This window comes from Leucopleurus acutus (assembly GCF_964270905.1).
Source record: "Leucopleurus acutus genome assembly, chromosome: 20".
Taxonomy (NCBI): domain Eukaryota; kingdom Metazoa; phylum Chordata; class Mammalia; order Artiodactyla; family Delphinidae; genus Leucopleurus; species Leucopleurus acutus.
In genome coordinates, this window is record NC_139162.1 from 13,189,811 (window position 1) to 13,202,784 (window position 12,974).

At 47.9% G+C, this 12,974-nt stretch overlaps 1 protein-coding gene across 1 annotated transcript in view; it reads left to right on the plus strand.

Moving 5' to 3' along the window:
• The first annotated feature begins 825 nt into the window (after positions 1–825).
• The window catches only part of PDPR (pyruvate dehydrogenase phosphatase regulatory subunit), a 38,417-nt gene continuing 26,268 nt past the window's right edge, over positions 826–12,974 (plus strand). The window contains exons 1-3 of the mRNA XM_082862881.1: positions 826–920; positions 8,803–9,090; positions 10,266–10,399. Coding sequence (XP_082719007.1) covers positions 8,867–9,090; positions 10,266–10,399 — 358 coding nt within the window. The 5' untranslated portion in view covers positions 826–920; positions 8,803–8,866. The remainder of the gene's footprint in view (positions 921–8,802; positions 9,091–10,265; positions 10,400–12,974) is intronic.

The following is a 12,974-nucleotide window of genomic DNA, read 5'->3' on the forward strand; positions in this document are numbered from 1 at the left end:
AGCACAAATGAGAACATAGCCCTGCACGAGATTTAGGTTCTGTCGTCAGAGGTTAGAGCTTGCAACTAGTGGGAAAGGCAATCAACAAACACTGATCTACTTCAATGACAAGTTCTATAAAGGAAAGAAAACAGGGCGATGTGATAGTAAGCCAGGTGATGGGGAGCTTCTCAGAGGATGTAGTGAATGATTCCTCTTCCTCTGGTCCAGACAAGCAGAGAAGGCGCAAAGAGTAAGATCCGGCCCAGAGCTCAGGTCTTCTTATCCTGCCTCCGAGGTCTGGCCGGGCCAGCAGACAGGATTTCCCATCTGCTCTGATAGCGATTCGCCCAAGAAGACCCGGGCGACTTACAAAAAACGAAGCGGCTGTCCAAGAATCTTCTTTACGCCCTGGACTAGAGTGTTTTTGGGCAGCGGACGACGTGGGACAAGACCTGGGGAACTCGCCTCAAGGGAAGAAAGAACCCCCGCTCTCTCCCCACACGGCAGCGGGGTTGCCACCAACTCGGCCGGCAGGACTGCACCTGCAGAAATAGCAGGCTCCGAGGCTAGAGTCCTAAAGCGAGCCTCAAAGAGCAGACCCACAACCCGCCGCCATCTTGGCGGAGGCGGCCCCCATTTAGGGGACGGGCCTCCAGAGACCCAAACAAGCCCCACGTGTCAGGGGCGGAGCCCTACCACCTAACGTCACGGTGCGCGTGCGCGAGTGAGGTCACGTGCCGGCGTACCCTTGGTAGGCACCGTAAAGCGCGGAAGGTCGCCGTATCAAGCTTCGCCGGAACTTTTTCCTCCCTCCTGTCCCGCCCCCTTCCCAATCCGTGTACCACCTTCCGGCCCCCGGGAACCCCGGCAAGGGTTGTGGCTGCTGCCCCGCTTCAGCCGGAGTGTTGCTGAGCGCGGAGCCCGAGGGCGCCCGTGAGGTAAGGAGAAGCTGCGGAGCCGCTCTGGCGTCCCCGTCCGCGCGGACCGTGGCGGCCCGGGACCCCCAGCGCCTCCCCTTTCCGCTGTGGTCTTGGTCAGGGGGCTTCCGGCGTCCCTCGTTTCCCGTCGGTTCTACCTGGCCCTCGAAAGGCGCGTCCCGGCGCCGGGACTCCGCCCGCCGGGGCCGACAGCGCGTCCCCCGCTCTCCCTCAGCCTCTCTGCGGCGGTGGCGTCTCGCGGACCCGTGCCCGGCTGCCCGGGGCCAGCGCACCGGCTCTGGCAGGCGCCTGCAGCCCAGCCCGGATGCCCAGGGCGGCCGGGGTAACCTCGCTCCTGAGGCCCGCCTCGGGCAGGCAGCCCCCACCCCCACCTCCCAGCGTGGGTCGGGCTTGCCCAGCTGGGTCGTCTCTGCAGGCGTAATTGTTTTCCCGCGTGGCAACGTGCGGTCCGCTTGTGCTTAACTAACTAGTAAAAGTGCTGCAGAGTCAGCGGTGAGGTTAGGTGGAAACGTCCATGCCGGGGCGGTGAGCTCTCTTCCCAACGTTTGACCCTTTGGGCCTGATGTGTATGACACCGAGATTTGATTCAGGCATCTTCACGTCCGTTTCGCCCGTGCTGGGGGGCGGCGAGGTAGCCGGGCTGAAGGGGACACGTTCCTAGGGCTAGAGATTTGTGTTAAGTTCTCAAACTTGGCTGATCACCTGGTGCACTTGTTGAAAAATATAGCACCCTGGACCGCAGGATCAGAATCTCCAGAGAGGGAGCCTGTGAGTGTGTGAGTGTGAGTGAGTGTGAGTGTGTGTGTGTGTGTGTGTGTGTTTTAAAACGTGTCCCAGGTGTCTCTCATTTGGAGGCAGGTGTGGGAAATGTGTTAATCCGTCTCTTCTCACCCAGTCTCCCTTGTGACCAGCAGCCAATTTGTACAAGGTGTTGTGACCATGCAGCGGAACAGCTCAGAAGGAGTTGGAGCTGTCCTCTTGCTCTTGTTGGTGTAAGCAGATCTGAGCATAACCAGCGTCAGTATTGAGATTGTTTAGCAGGAATTCTTCTCCTTAGCAGAAATTAAACACGTAATTTACTTTCAACCAGGTGTGTGTTTTACTTTGTTGTCTTTGACATCTTCCGTTTCTTCTCTACTGGCTTTATCTCCTTTGCTCTCAAGTTTTATTTTGCTTTAGCTGCCAAACCTACCTGAATAGACTGTGATGCCTTCTGTACCTTCACTGTTTGCATCCACTGTAAGTCCTTCTTTTTTTGTCCTCACCACTTCACTGACTCTTGAAGGTCATGGTGAGCACAAGGTCAAAAATCCTTTTCTTGGTTCTTATCACCCTGGCCTTTTAGTATTATTTCTTCCATCTTGAAACTCATCTGTTGTTATGTTTTTGGGGTTTTTTTATTATTTATTTTTGGCTGTGTTGGGTCTTCATTGCTGCGCGCAGGCTTTCTCTAGTTGTGGTGAGTGGGGTCTAGTCTTCGTTGCGGTGCGTGGACTTCTGTAGTTCTGGCTCACAGGCCCTAGAGCACAGGCTCAGTAGTTGTGGCATACGGGCTTAGCTGCTCTGTGGCATGTGGGAGCTTCCCGGACCAGGGCTCGAACCTGTGTCCCCTGCATTGGCAGGCGGATTCTTAACCACTGCGCCACCAGAGAAGTCCCTGTTGTTATGTTTTTAATGCTACCTTTGCAATTCCTTTTTTCTATTCGGGGAAGTGCCTTGTGGTTCTGGCCTCTCAGCTACCCTTTTTTAATCATCTAATCCTAACTTACAGGTAGCAAGAAGTAATGATTCAATGGCAGACTCTAATGCTGAACTGGCGGGCTTTGAATTGAGGCTCTGCCACTCACCAGTATCGTAGGATCTTGGATCAGTCACTTCACGTCTCTGTGCCTCCTTTACCTCAAGTGTAGAATAAAAATTGTAACATCTTCTAGATTTGTGAGGGTTAAATTAGTTGTATACATAAAGCAGTGCCCGGCACATCATAACTACCTATAAGAATATAACCTTTTTTAAAAAAATTATATCAGGTTATTTAGAGATCTCCTCACATCTGGGGGCCTAGCCTTGAGATCTGAGTCATCACTGAATTTTTTCCCCATCTCCTTTGTTCTCTGTTCTCATTTAATTGTCAGGTTGTATTTCCAAGGTGCCTACTGTGACAACCCTGATCAAGTTATAAGTGGTCCCTGCTCTCAGAGAGCTCCATTATCCCAGGGGGCTAAAGGCTACCACTTTCCAAGTGCTTCTGAGGCGCCACTTGCCATGTTCTTCCTGCATTTCTGCTTTAGTCTTGCAGCAGCCACGTGAGGTAGGTATTCCTAGCCCATGTAACAGACGAGCAGCCTGAACCACAGAGATTGAACAACTTGCTCAAAGTCATACAGCTAATGAGTGGTAGGGGAGATTATCAGACCCAGATCTGTCTGCTTCTGAAGTCTGCTTCCTCCTCACGCAGCTTGCTGTTTTGCTTCCCTGATTGGCAGACAGACCGTTACAGAGTGTGGTTGGCTCTGAGCTGGGGCTTGTGCAGGGTGTTTGGGGAAATACAGAACAGTTACCTGAGTGTTGGGGGGAGAGTGGGAACAAATAAGATGTCAGACAGGCTGAGAGCTGCGGGGATTATCTTTATTTGGGGGGAGGGGTGGCAGGAACTATGCCACTGAGAAGGAACAGTCTGCACAAATCCCAGAGGTGAAAGAGAAAGTTCATGCCTGACACATGTGAGGAATTAGAGTAGTTTAGGTTTGATGCGAGTGTGAGAGGAGAGAGAGAAGAGAAATTAGATCAGGGATAAGAAGTGAGCAGGGTCTTGCACTTCCTATTAAGGAATTTGACTTTTTCTGAGGGCGCCAGATAGTCATTGAAGGGTTTGAGCAGGGGCACGAAATAGAATCTTCATTTCAGAGATGTGCTCAGGCCTCTGTGTGAAGGCTGTGGGGCGTGGGGAGAATGGTGTGCAGATTAGAGGCGGGAAGCCCAGTTGGGAACCTTCTGCAGTAAACAGAGAGGATGGCGGGCTGTGCTCAGTTCAGGGCAGTGGAGATGGAGAGTAGATCCACTGGAGGGAGATTTACGATGCAGGGTTGTTGGTTAGGTCTTGATGATTGACTGGAGAGAGGAGATGAGAGAAAGGGAGGAATGTGGGATGACACCCAGGATTCTAGTGTATGGTGTTCCTGGGGGACACAGGAAGTGGAGCAGAGTTGGAGATTGGGGAAGATGGCTTTACCTTTTGGATGTGCTCAGTTTGACCTGTGGGAGTCCAAGTGGAGGTGGCCCTTCTTCCACTAGACGTGCGGGTCTAAGGCTCAGGCGTGCTATGGGTTAGGCCATCGGTCATGGCAGGAAAGGGAATCACCCTGAACAGTGGTGGATGGGGAAGCGAAGCTGGCCTCAGGGAGCCCTGGGGGACGTCAACACAGAGGGAAGGGCAGAGGAGAGAGGCCAGTGATCGGGGCAGAAGGTGCCACAGAAAACAAGGAAAAAGTGTGGATAGGAGGGGGAGCCCAGAAAGTGCCCTTGGAAAGGAGCAACATTTGTGTTCCTGGTGAGAGGAGTGCAGTGGCCTGGTGGGGCAGAAGCCCGACCACTTTTGGTTCAGAAGAGAGTAGGACGGGAAATAAAAAAGACAGGTTGTGAAATACATGTTAAGAAATTTTTGCTTAAAAAGTCCCCTGGCTGACTGTGCCATCACCAAGGTAATAAAAGAAGGACTTAAGGCAAAGGTGGTGGCAAACAAGTGGACGTCAGGGCAGCTCATTGCTGCAAAAATAACATTCTGGGAAAATACAATTGACACTGGTACTGGTGACCTTTGAGTGGAGGGAAATCTTAACTTCCTCATGTTTTTCTTTTTTTTTAGATAAATTTTATTTATTTATTTTTATTTTTGGCTACATTGGGTCTTTGTTGCTGTGCGCGGGCTTTCTCTAGTTGAGGCAAGTAGGAGCTCCTCTTTGTTGCAGTGCGCGGGCTTCTCATTGCAGTGGCTTCTCGTTGCGGAGCATGGGCTCTAGGCACATGGGCTTTAGTAGTTGCAGCACGTGGGCTCAGTAGTTGTGGCTTGTGGCCTCTAGAGCGCAGGTTCAGTAGTTGTGGTGCACGGGCTTAGTTGCTCTGCTGCATGTGGGATCTTCCCGGACCAGGGCTCGAACCCGTGTCCCCTGCATTGGCAGGCAGATTCTTAACCACTGCACCACCAGGGAAGCCCTTTACCTCTGTTTTTGATTTTTTGCAGACCATCATTTTATAACTTAGAGTTTTTAAAATTGCTAATTGAAGAGTGTTTTGGAGCTTTGTTTTATTTCTTAAATCCCCTGGGCAGGGGGAGGGGGTACTTAAGCACATGTAAATGCTGAGGAGAAGGAGGTAAATGTGAAGGTATGTGAAAGAGGGAGGATAGCTGATGGAGCTCGGTTCAGGGGAAGGGGGCAGGAAGGGGGATCCAGGCCACTGTAACGGATTAACTTCTAACCCTGTGAAGGAAGGCAGAGATGGTTTGCTGATGCAGGGAGGTTTACAGGTGGGGTTTTGGGGAACAAGATGAGACAGGTTATCTGCTTCGATGAAGGAAGAGAGGAGGTGGTGTTAAAGGTTGGGAGAAGAGCCATGTTATGGGTTCAGAACCCGGATGTAGAGAGAGCTGTGCCTGTGGCTTAATAGGAAGTAGCCCGGAGCTAAGTAGGGGTGCCTGCTAACTTAAGGCACAAAGGAACAGGGTCTTTTCCAAGTGTGACTGAGTGGTAATGGTTCCGAAGCAAGGAGGATGCCGACTGTGCCTCTTGATGGTGAGGTCAGTGGAACAGGGCTGGCTGTGTGACAGCGACAGTTCCCTCAGGAGAGCTGCATTTCCATTAAGACAGAGGGTGGAGATAACATTCGTGAAGGGGTGGGTGCGTCACTTTGGTAAGGGTGTTCTAGAGCTCCCATAGAGGTTTTAGGGGAGGAAAACAGATGGTTTGGAACTGGGGAGAGAAATTGGTCATGTGGAGATGAGCTTACAGCAAGACTAGCTGTGTGGAGAAGCTTCCATCTTGAGACAGAGTTTGACAGGGACATGAGGCGTGGTGGGACCTCAAGGTGGCCAGAAAAGTTAGTCCCTAGTTGGTTGGGATTTCTCTTGGGATGCAGTCTGTGCCTGCCCTCGTCACAGATCTGAGAGTCCTCTGACAGATGGGTGTTGATACGTGGCCTTAGGTGATTCAGGCTGATGGAGGAGCGTGCTGGGTCCTGAGGCTGCTGGTGGACGTGCTGTTGGTGACTTGCTAGCCACCCTCATGTCTGCTTGTCACCCCCACTCTGGTCTTCAGGCCTCGTCTTCCTGTACGTCTGTGACCGCATAGTCTGCGAACAGGTTTTTCTTCAGTTTCTTGAAACTTGAACAGTCCCCTGTTTTGCTGTTAGATTAATTTTGTTAAAAGCCTGCCTTTGTCATATTCAGCCTGTGGTACTGGACCAAGTATCAGAGGCTTCCATGGTCTGGCTTCACCGTACTTCAGTTTCTGCTATTACCCAGCGTTCATAGAAGCTGCGGCCTCTGAGCCACGTCCTTTGCTGTCATCCACCAGTGGGTTCTTGGACTCTTTAATCAGTAGAAATTGAGGCAAGGCTTTATCGGGACTCGAGGGAGCAAAAGCAAGCGGCAGGTTCCCTTGCTCACTCCCCTGGGGTGGGGGCAGATCGGTGGGTGGGGCCAGGGGGTGGCTTGGGTGGTCTGCCCACCCCCATGGTGGTGCTGTGCGCGGGGATCATGCCAGGAGCCTGCTTTTGCTTCTGGCACCTCAGAAATGGCAGGTGGGTTTTGGCCTTTTTGTATCTTTGTTCTCTTTGCCCCCATTGCCCTGCATGCAGTTATTTTTAGTCCCTTACTGTTTCTCTGTGTTTTGTTGCTCCAGGAGATGTTTGTCTTGGTGCAGGCACTGCAACAAAGGGTCCCAGGTCCCAGCCTGTCTCACAAGCAGTTAGGGTCAGGCTTGTTCTGCAGCTTGATGGTGTGTGCTTCCCGTCTCTGTCCCGATTTCGCCCCTCCCAGGCTCAGCTTAGGTCTTACTCTGTACTCGATCCTCATCCCCGTGGACCTGGCCTCCACGCTTTTCCTTGTCTAACGTAGGATATTTATTGTCTTGTAGAAATGTCTTGGTTACAGCCTGTGACTGGTGTGTAAGTGATCAGCCTGACGGGACTCATCATCCTCTGCTCTCAGGAGCGCACACCTGGTACCTTCAACTCCCCCCATCGCCGTGGAAGCATGAGGCCAGCTGTCCTTCCCTGCAGCTTTGAATCCCGTCTCTCTCTCTCCTTCTCCTGGGCCTCATCCTTTGTTCTTGCCTCTCCTTTCTCTGCCGTCTCTTTCCTTTTTACTGGCTCATCCCCCAAGCAGTGAAACATGCTTAATAGCTCCCGGCCCTAAACACAGACCGCCTTGCTCGGCTCCGAGTTCCTCTGCTCCCCTCAGAGCACGGGGTAGCGGTTGCCTCACTCCCTCATCTCGCTTACTCTTTAGTTTGCTCTAGTCTCTGTTCTATCCCTGCCATTCCCCTGAGAATGTTCTTTTTGAGGACACCTGGGGCTCTGTGCTGTCACATCTGGTGGACACGTGGCCGTCCTGCTCCCCCCTCAGCACCCTCTGTAGTTACCACTTCTTCACACACGTTCCTCTGTTGGCTTCTGTGCCCTCTGCCTGGTTTTCTTTCTACCTCACTGGCCACTCCGTCTCTATCTCTTCAGCCACTTTTCTTTTTCAGGACGCTCTGTGCATCTACAGCGTTCAGTCCTGTTTGTAGTCCTTTCCTTCTCTTCCTTGTGTGTAAATGCCGGGAGCCTTGGGAGTCTTGTTCCTCCAGATGCTAGGGCTTCAAATATTGTACATACGCTAATGACTCCCGGACCACACCCCCAGGTTTCAGGCTTGGGAACCCAGCTGCTGCTCCCTGTTTTCACCTACTGCCTGCTGGGTCTCTGGCTGTTGACATCTAAGACTGGAACTTTTCACTGTTCACACGCATGCACACCCTCACAGCCTCCCTCCCTATGTCTGATCCATCTCACATAGTCCGTGGCCCCAGTTGCTTACCCCACAAACTTAGCCATCATCCTTATTTCTCCGTTTTTCCTGTTTTAACATCCAGTTTGTTGGCAAGTAAGTTCTGTGTTTTCTACTTCCCAAACAATCCAGTCATTTCTCTGACTCTGCTGCCACCATCCTCGTCTGAGCCACCATGGTGTCCCCCCTGGAGAACTGCCATAGCTTCCTGACTCACCCCTGCTTTCCCTGTCCTTCTGGGAGCCTTCCATGGAGCCAGCCTGATCTTGGAAAAACAGGCCAGATTATGTCATTCCCCTGCTTTAGTGTTTTCCTTTGCATGTAGAATAAATCCCACTCCTCGTGGTGGCATCCAAGAGCTGTGTACGATTGGTCTCTGCCACCTCCAGCTCGATCTCAGGTCACCTCCTCTCCCTCACGTGCTGTGGACACACTGGCCTGTTCTCTGTGCTTGGACTCCTCAAGCTCTCTCACTTCAGGGCCTTTGCACATGCTGGTTCTTCTGTCCGAACACTCTCACATAGCGGGTTCTTTTTCATCCATCAGGTCTTTTCAAATGTCACCTTCTTTCTGACCATGATATTTTGGTGTGCCCCTAGTGACTCCGTCGTACTAGCTTTGTTACTTGTTTTATTTGTATATTGGCTGCTTGTCTCTCTGTCTCAAATGTAAGTTGTGTAAAGGCAGGGACCTCCTCATTTGTCTTCATTGCTGTATCTATACCTAGCAATGTGTCTGGAACTCAGTAAGTCCTCAGACATTTGCTGAATGTACAATTATTGTTCTGTGTTTCAACACTTTCTCGTTAATCTTATGCTCTTGGTTTTCTCTGTCTAGTTTGAATTCTTGGGATCCGCTTCTTGCTGAGTGAGAGCACGTCTCCCAGTTGCTGACAGACGTGATGCTTTACCAGTTGCTATCGGTGGTCCGAAGACCAAGAAGCAGCCGAGGATGGCAGAAGTGGTCCTCAGCCAGAAGCGGTGCGTCAGCTGCCAAAGCGCATTCTGTGGCCCTGCCTGCCCAGGCACAGGTGGTCATCTGTGGTGGTGGAATCATGGGCACATCTGTGGCCTATCATCTCTCCAAGATGGGGTGGAAGGATATCGTCCTTTTGGAGCAGGGCAGGTAGGGATCAAGCTGGACATGGCTTGGGGCTGTGCTGCACTGATTATATGGGCTTCCCTCATCCCTCTCATTTCAGTAATACTGACTCAGCAATAGCTAATGTAAGTGTCACTAAGTAGCATAAGTAGAATTACAGAAAAGTGAAATCTTTGGTACTTTGCTTTGCGATGCCTAATACTCCTGTTTTCTGGTTTTCATGGAGATGGCAGATTGGGACATAACAAGTAGCTAAAAGATGTGTTTATTTCCGGTTCAAAGCACATCTTATCATCTTGCTCTCTTTGTTGTAATAATACAGCAATAAATCCTGTGACTCAGGTGCTTCCTCTTTGAGCCAAAATGAAATTGGCTACATTATTTCCTATTTCTGTTCCTTTTCAGTTGATTAACTTACTTTAGAACAGTTTAGATTTATAGAACAATTGGAACAATAGTGCAGAGTTACCATATACCTTGCATCCAGGTTTACCTACTATTAACATCTTATATTAGGATTAATGTTTCAATTAATGACACAATTGTGATACATTATTTTAAACTAACATTGCTGCTTTATTCGAATTTATTCACTTTTCACCTAGTGTCCTTTTTCTGTTCCATGCTGTTTATGTTCTGTTGCCTACCGCAAATTGGACAACATTTTAAAAATTTAAAGTGTGGTTATTTCTGAATAGGTGATACATTTACATAGTTCAAACTTGAAAATGTGTAAAAGAGTGTACGGGGGAAAGTCTCCTTCTGCTCGCTGACCTCTAGCTACAAGTTTCCCTCACTGGAAGCCAGTTAAGTTCCTTAGGTACCATTTCAGATACTCTTCTCCATGTATAATCAGATATGTATTGGTAGGTATGTATGTGGGTATATACATATTCATTTATTTCTTTTCCCTTTTTCATACAAGTAGTAGCGTACCTTAAACAGTGTTCCTCACCTGGCTTTTTTCATTAGGGTTGTTCCATTAGGATTGGTGCATAAAAGTGTTCATTTATTTTTTACGGCCGTAAAGTATTCTGTTGTATAGGTGAACTCCAAAATTTTAAATCATTCTCCTGTTGATGGACATTGCGGTTGTTTCCATCTTTGGATGTTACAACAGTGGTATAATGAGGAACCTTGAACTTCTTGTATTCACCGATATATGCGTCTACCTAATAGCATTTGCATCTATCCTGCAGGCTGGCTGCTGGCTCTACGAGGTTCTGTGCTGGCATCCTAAGCACCGCCAGGCACTTGACCATTGAGCAAAAGATGGCAGACTACTCAAACAAACTCTACCATCAGTTAGAGCAAGAAACAGGGATCCATACAGGTAAGCAGGTAATCTAGACTCTTTTACTCAGTACTGTATTTGGTCCTATACCAAGTCAGCTTGTGATTTGGTAATTCAGACTTGAGTTTTAATACAGGTTTTGCCACTTGTCAGGGTATGACCTTGGGCAAGTCACTTAGTTTGTTGAGCTGTCTTCACTTTCCTTATCTGTAAATCGAGGGCCTTCAGTCAGTATCCTAGCTCCTTTTCAGATTCTATAATTCTTATAGAGTGGAAGTTTTCCTGGGCCGTTTCCTATATATTTCACTCATTGAAGTCTAGTAAGTGGCAACACTTGGCTCCTGAATGAAGAGGAGGAGAAACAACTCAACTTTAGGTCCTTGGTAGTTAAATCATAGTTTGACCCACTGCACTTCAAAAATTGATATTAAGGATATTTCTACCTAGAAAGCATAAACATGTATTTCTCCTTACCTGTGTAATCAAGGGGGTAAGGACACAGAATTGTAAGTTAAATAATACTGGAGTAAGTAGGAACTGTCCCAAGAAGAGGGAGACAAAGCCACGCTATGGTCCCATGTGGTAACAAGGTAGAAAGAAAGTCCAGCGCTTTGTTATAAGGTGATGGATTAGCTAGAAGCCCAGAGTCAAACCCAGTCTCGTGGCTGATTAAGCAGTTTGGTGACCACAGTATAATCATGAGCGGGTAGTGAGGCCCCGTGATGAAATTCAGGACAATGCCTGTATGAGGCAGACCTTGCATAATTCAGATCACAGATACTTCAAGATTAATACGGACAAAAAATGGTAGCTTTTCTTTTTGCCAACCGAAGTGTAACCTTACTTGTAAATTGTAACTTAAGACTGATTTTCTAATAACTTGAATATGATAGACATGGACCTAACTGTATTTCAGTCCTTTTTGGTTGGATTTAATTTAATGACAACAAGGTACTTGAATCAGATACTAACCAGTATTTGAGTCAGAAGAGGGTCCACATAATGAGCCCAGAAATGGAACTGCTGAGTCCAGTTACTCGTGCTTTGTTGAGCCTTGCATGGCTCAGCTAGTTAGATTCCAGAGGAATCAGGGCTGCAGGCTTCTGTAAGGTAAGTTAGTCTAGCTTTTGTTTGAGGTCACTGGCTGGAATCCTTTATTGGGCCTGATCTCTCTTTGATGTTTGTGGGGCAGTGAGGAAGTCAGGCAACAGAGAGTAAGGGCATCCCCCTCAATCTGTCACCCCCATTGTAGTTCACCAGTGATGCAGTGAAAGATGATGTAGGGACTTCCCTGCTGGAGAATTCTGTTGTCCAGCAGAATATACAGGTGTGCATTCCAATGACTGCTGTCATTCAGTGGACTGCTTTGAGATATTAAATAGGTGACATGTGTACAACATAGATTTGATGATAACATACAATAAGCTAATCCTCTGAAAATAGTTCATTCATGTGAGGTGTATGTTAACTGCTTTCTATTCTGAATTACTGGGTCACTCCAAGGGTCCTCATTATGCAGTTACTAGTTTTCTGCAGTGCTTCTTTTGCACATGATGTAATTTTTGTCAAGTGATTGAACATGATAATCTAAAAGTTTTAATAATCTTTGAAAGTATTCCACATATTATTTGATCTTATAATAAGGAAGGATCATTCTTTTTTTTTTAATTTATTTTACTTATTTATTTTTGGCTTCATTGGGTCTTCGTTGCTGCGCGTGGGCTTTCTCTATTGCAGCAAGCAGGGGCTACTCTTCGTCGCAGTGCACGGGCTTCTCATTATGGTGGCTTCTCTTGTTGCAGAGCACGGGCTCTAGGTGCGCGGGCTTCAGTAGTTGTGGCATGGGGGCTCAGTAGTTGTGGCTCACAGGCTCTAGAGCACAGGCTCGGTAGTTGTGGCACACGGGCTTAGTTGCTCCGTGGCATGTGGGATCTTCCCAGACCAGGGCTTGAACCCATGTCCCCTGCATTGGCAGGCGGATTCTTAACCACTGCACCACCAGGGAAGTTCAGATCATTCTTTTACAGATGAAAAACCTAGATGCAGATAGATTAAACCATTAATTTACTAAGTCGGTGCCAAATCAATTTTAAAAAATTACTTTGTGGGTTAGAAGGAACTTTTAAAAAGTTTTAAACATATGTAATAAGTTATATACTCATTATAATAAATGTGAACAATACAGAAATCTGAAAATAAAAAGTGATCCTCCCCACTGAATACCCACCAGAAGGTTACTAGTCTGTGGTTAGTTTGTATGTATATACAGGTCTACTTCTTTTTTTAACCCAAATGAGATTGTATTAAGCATATTATGTACTTTGTTTTTTCCACTTAAGAACATCTTGTACAAAAATATACGTGCATGAGATTGGTAAAATAAAATGGAACATCCCCACAAAGGATTATTAGGTAGATGTAAAAAGAAGGAGGAAGATGTCTGTGAATTGCTATGGAGTGATCTCTGTGATAATTGTTAAATGAGAAAAACAAGGTGTTAAAAAGTATATAAAATGTGCTGCTTTTGTGTAAGAAGAAATAAGAAAATATGCAAATATATACTTAATTTTGCAAAGAAAGAAACATAGGAAGGATAAACCGGAAAGTACTGAGG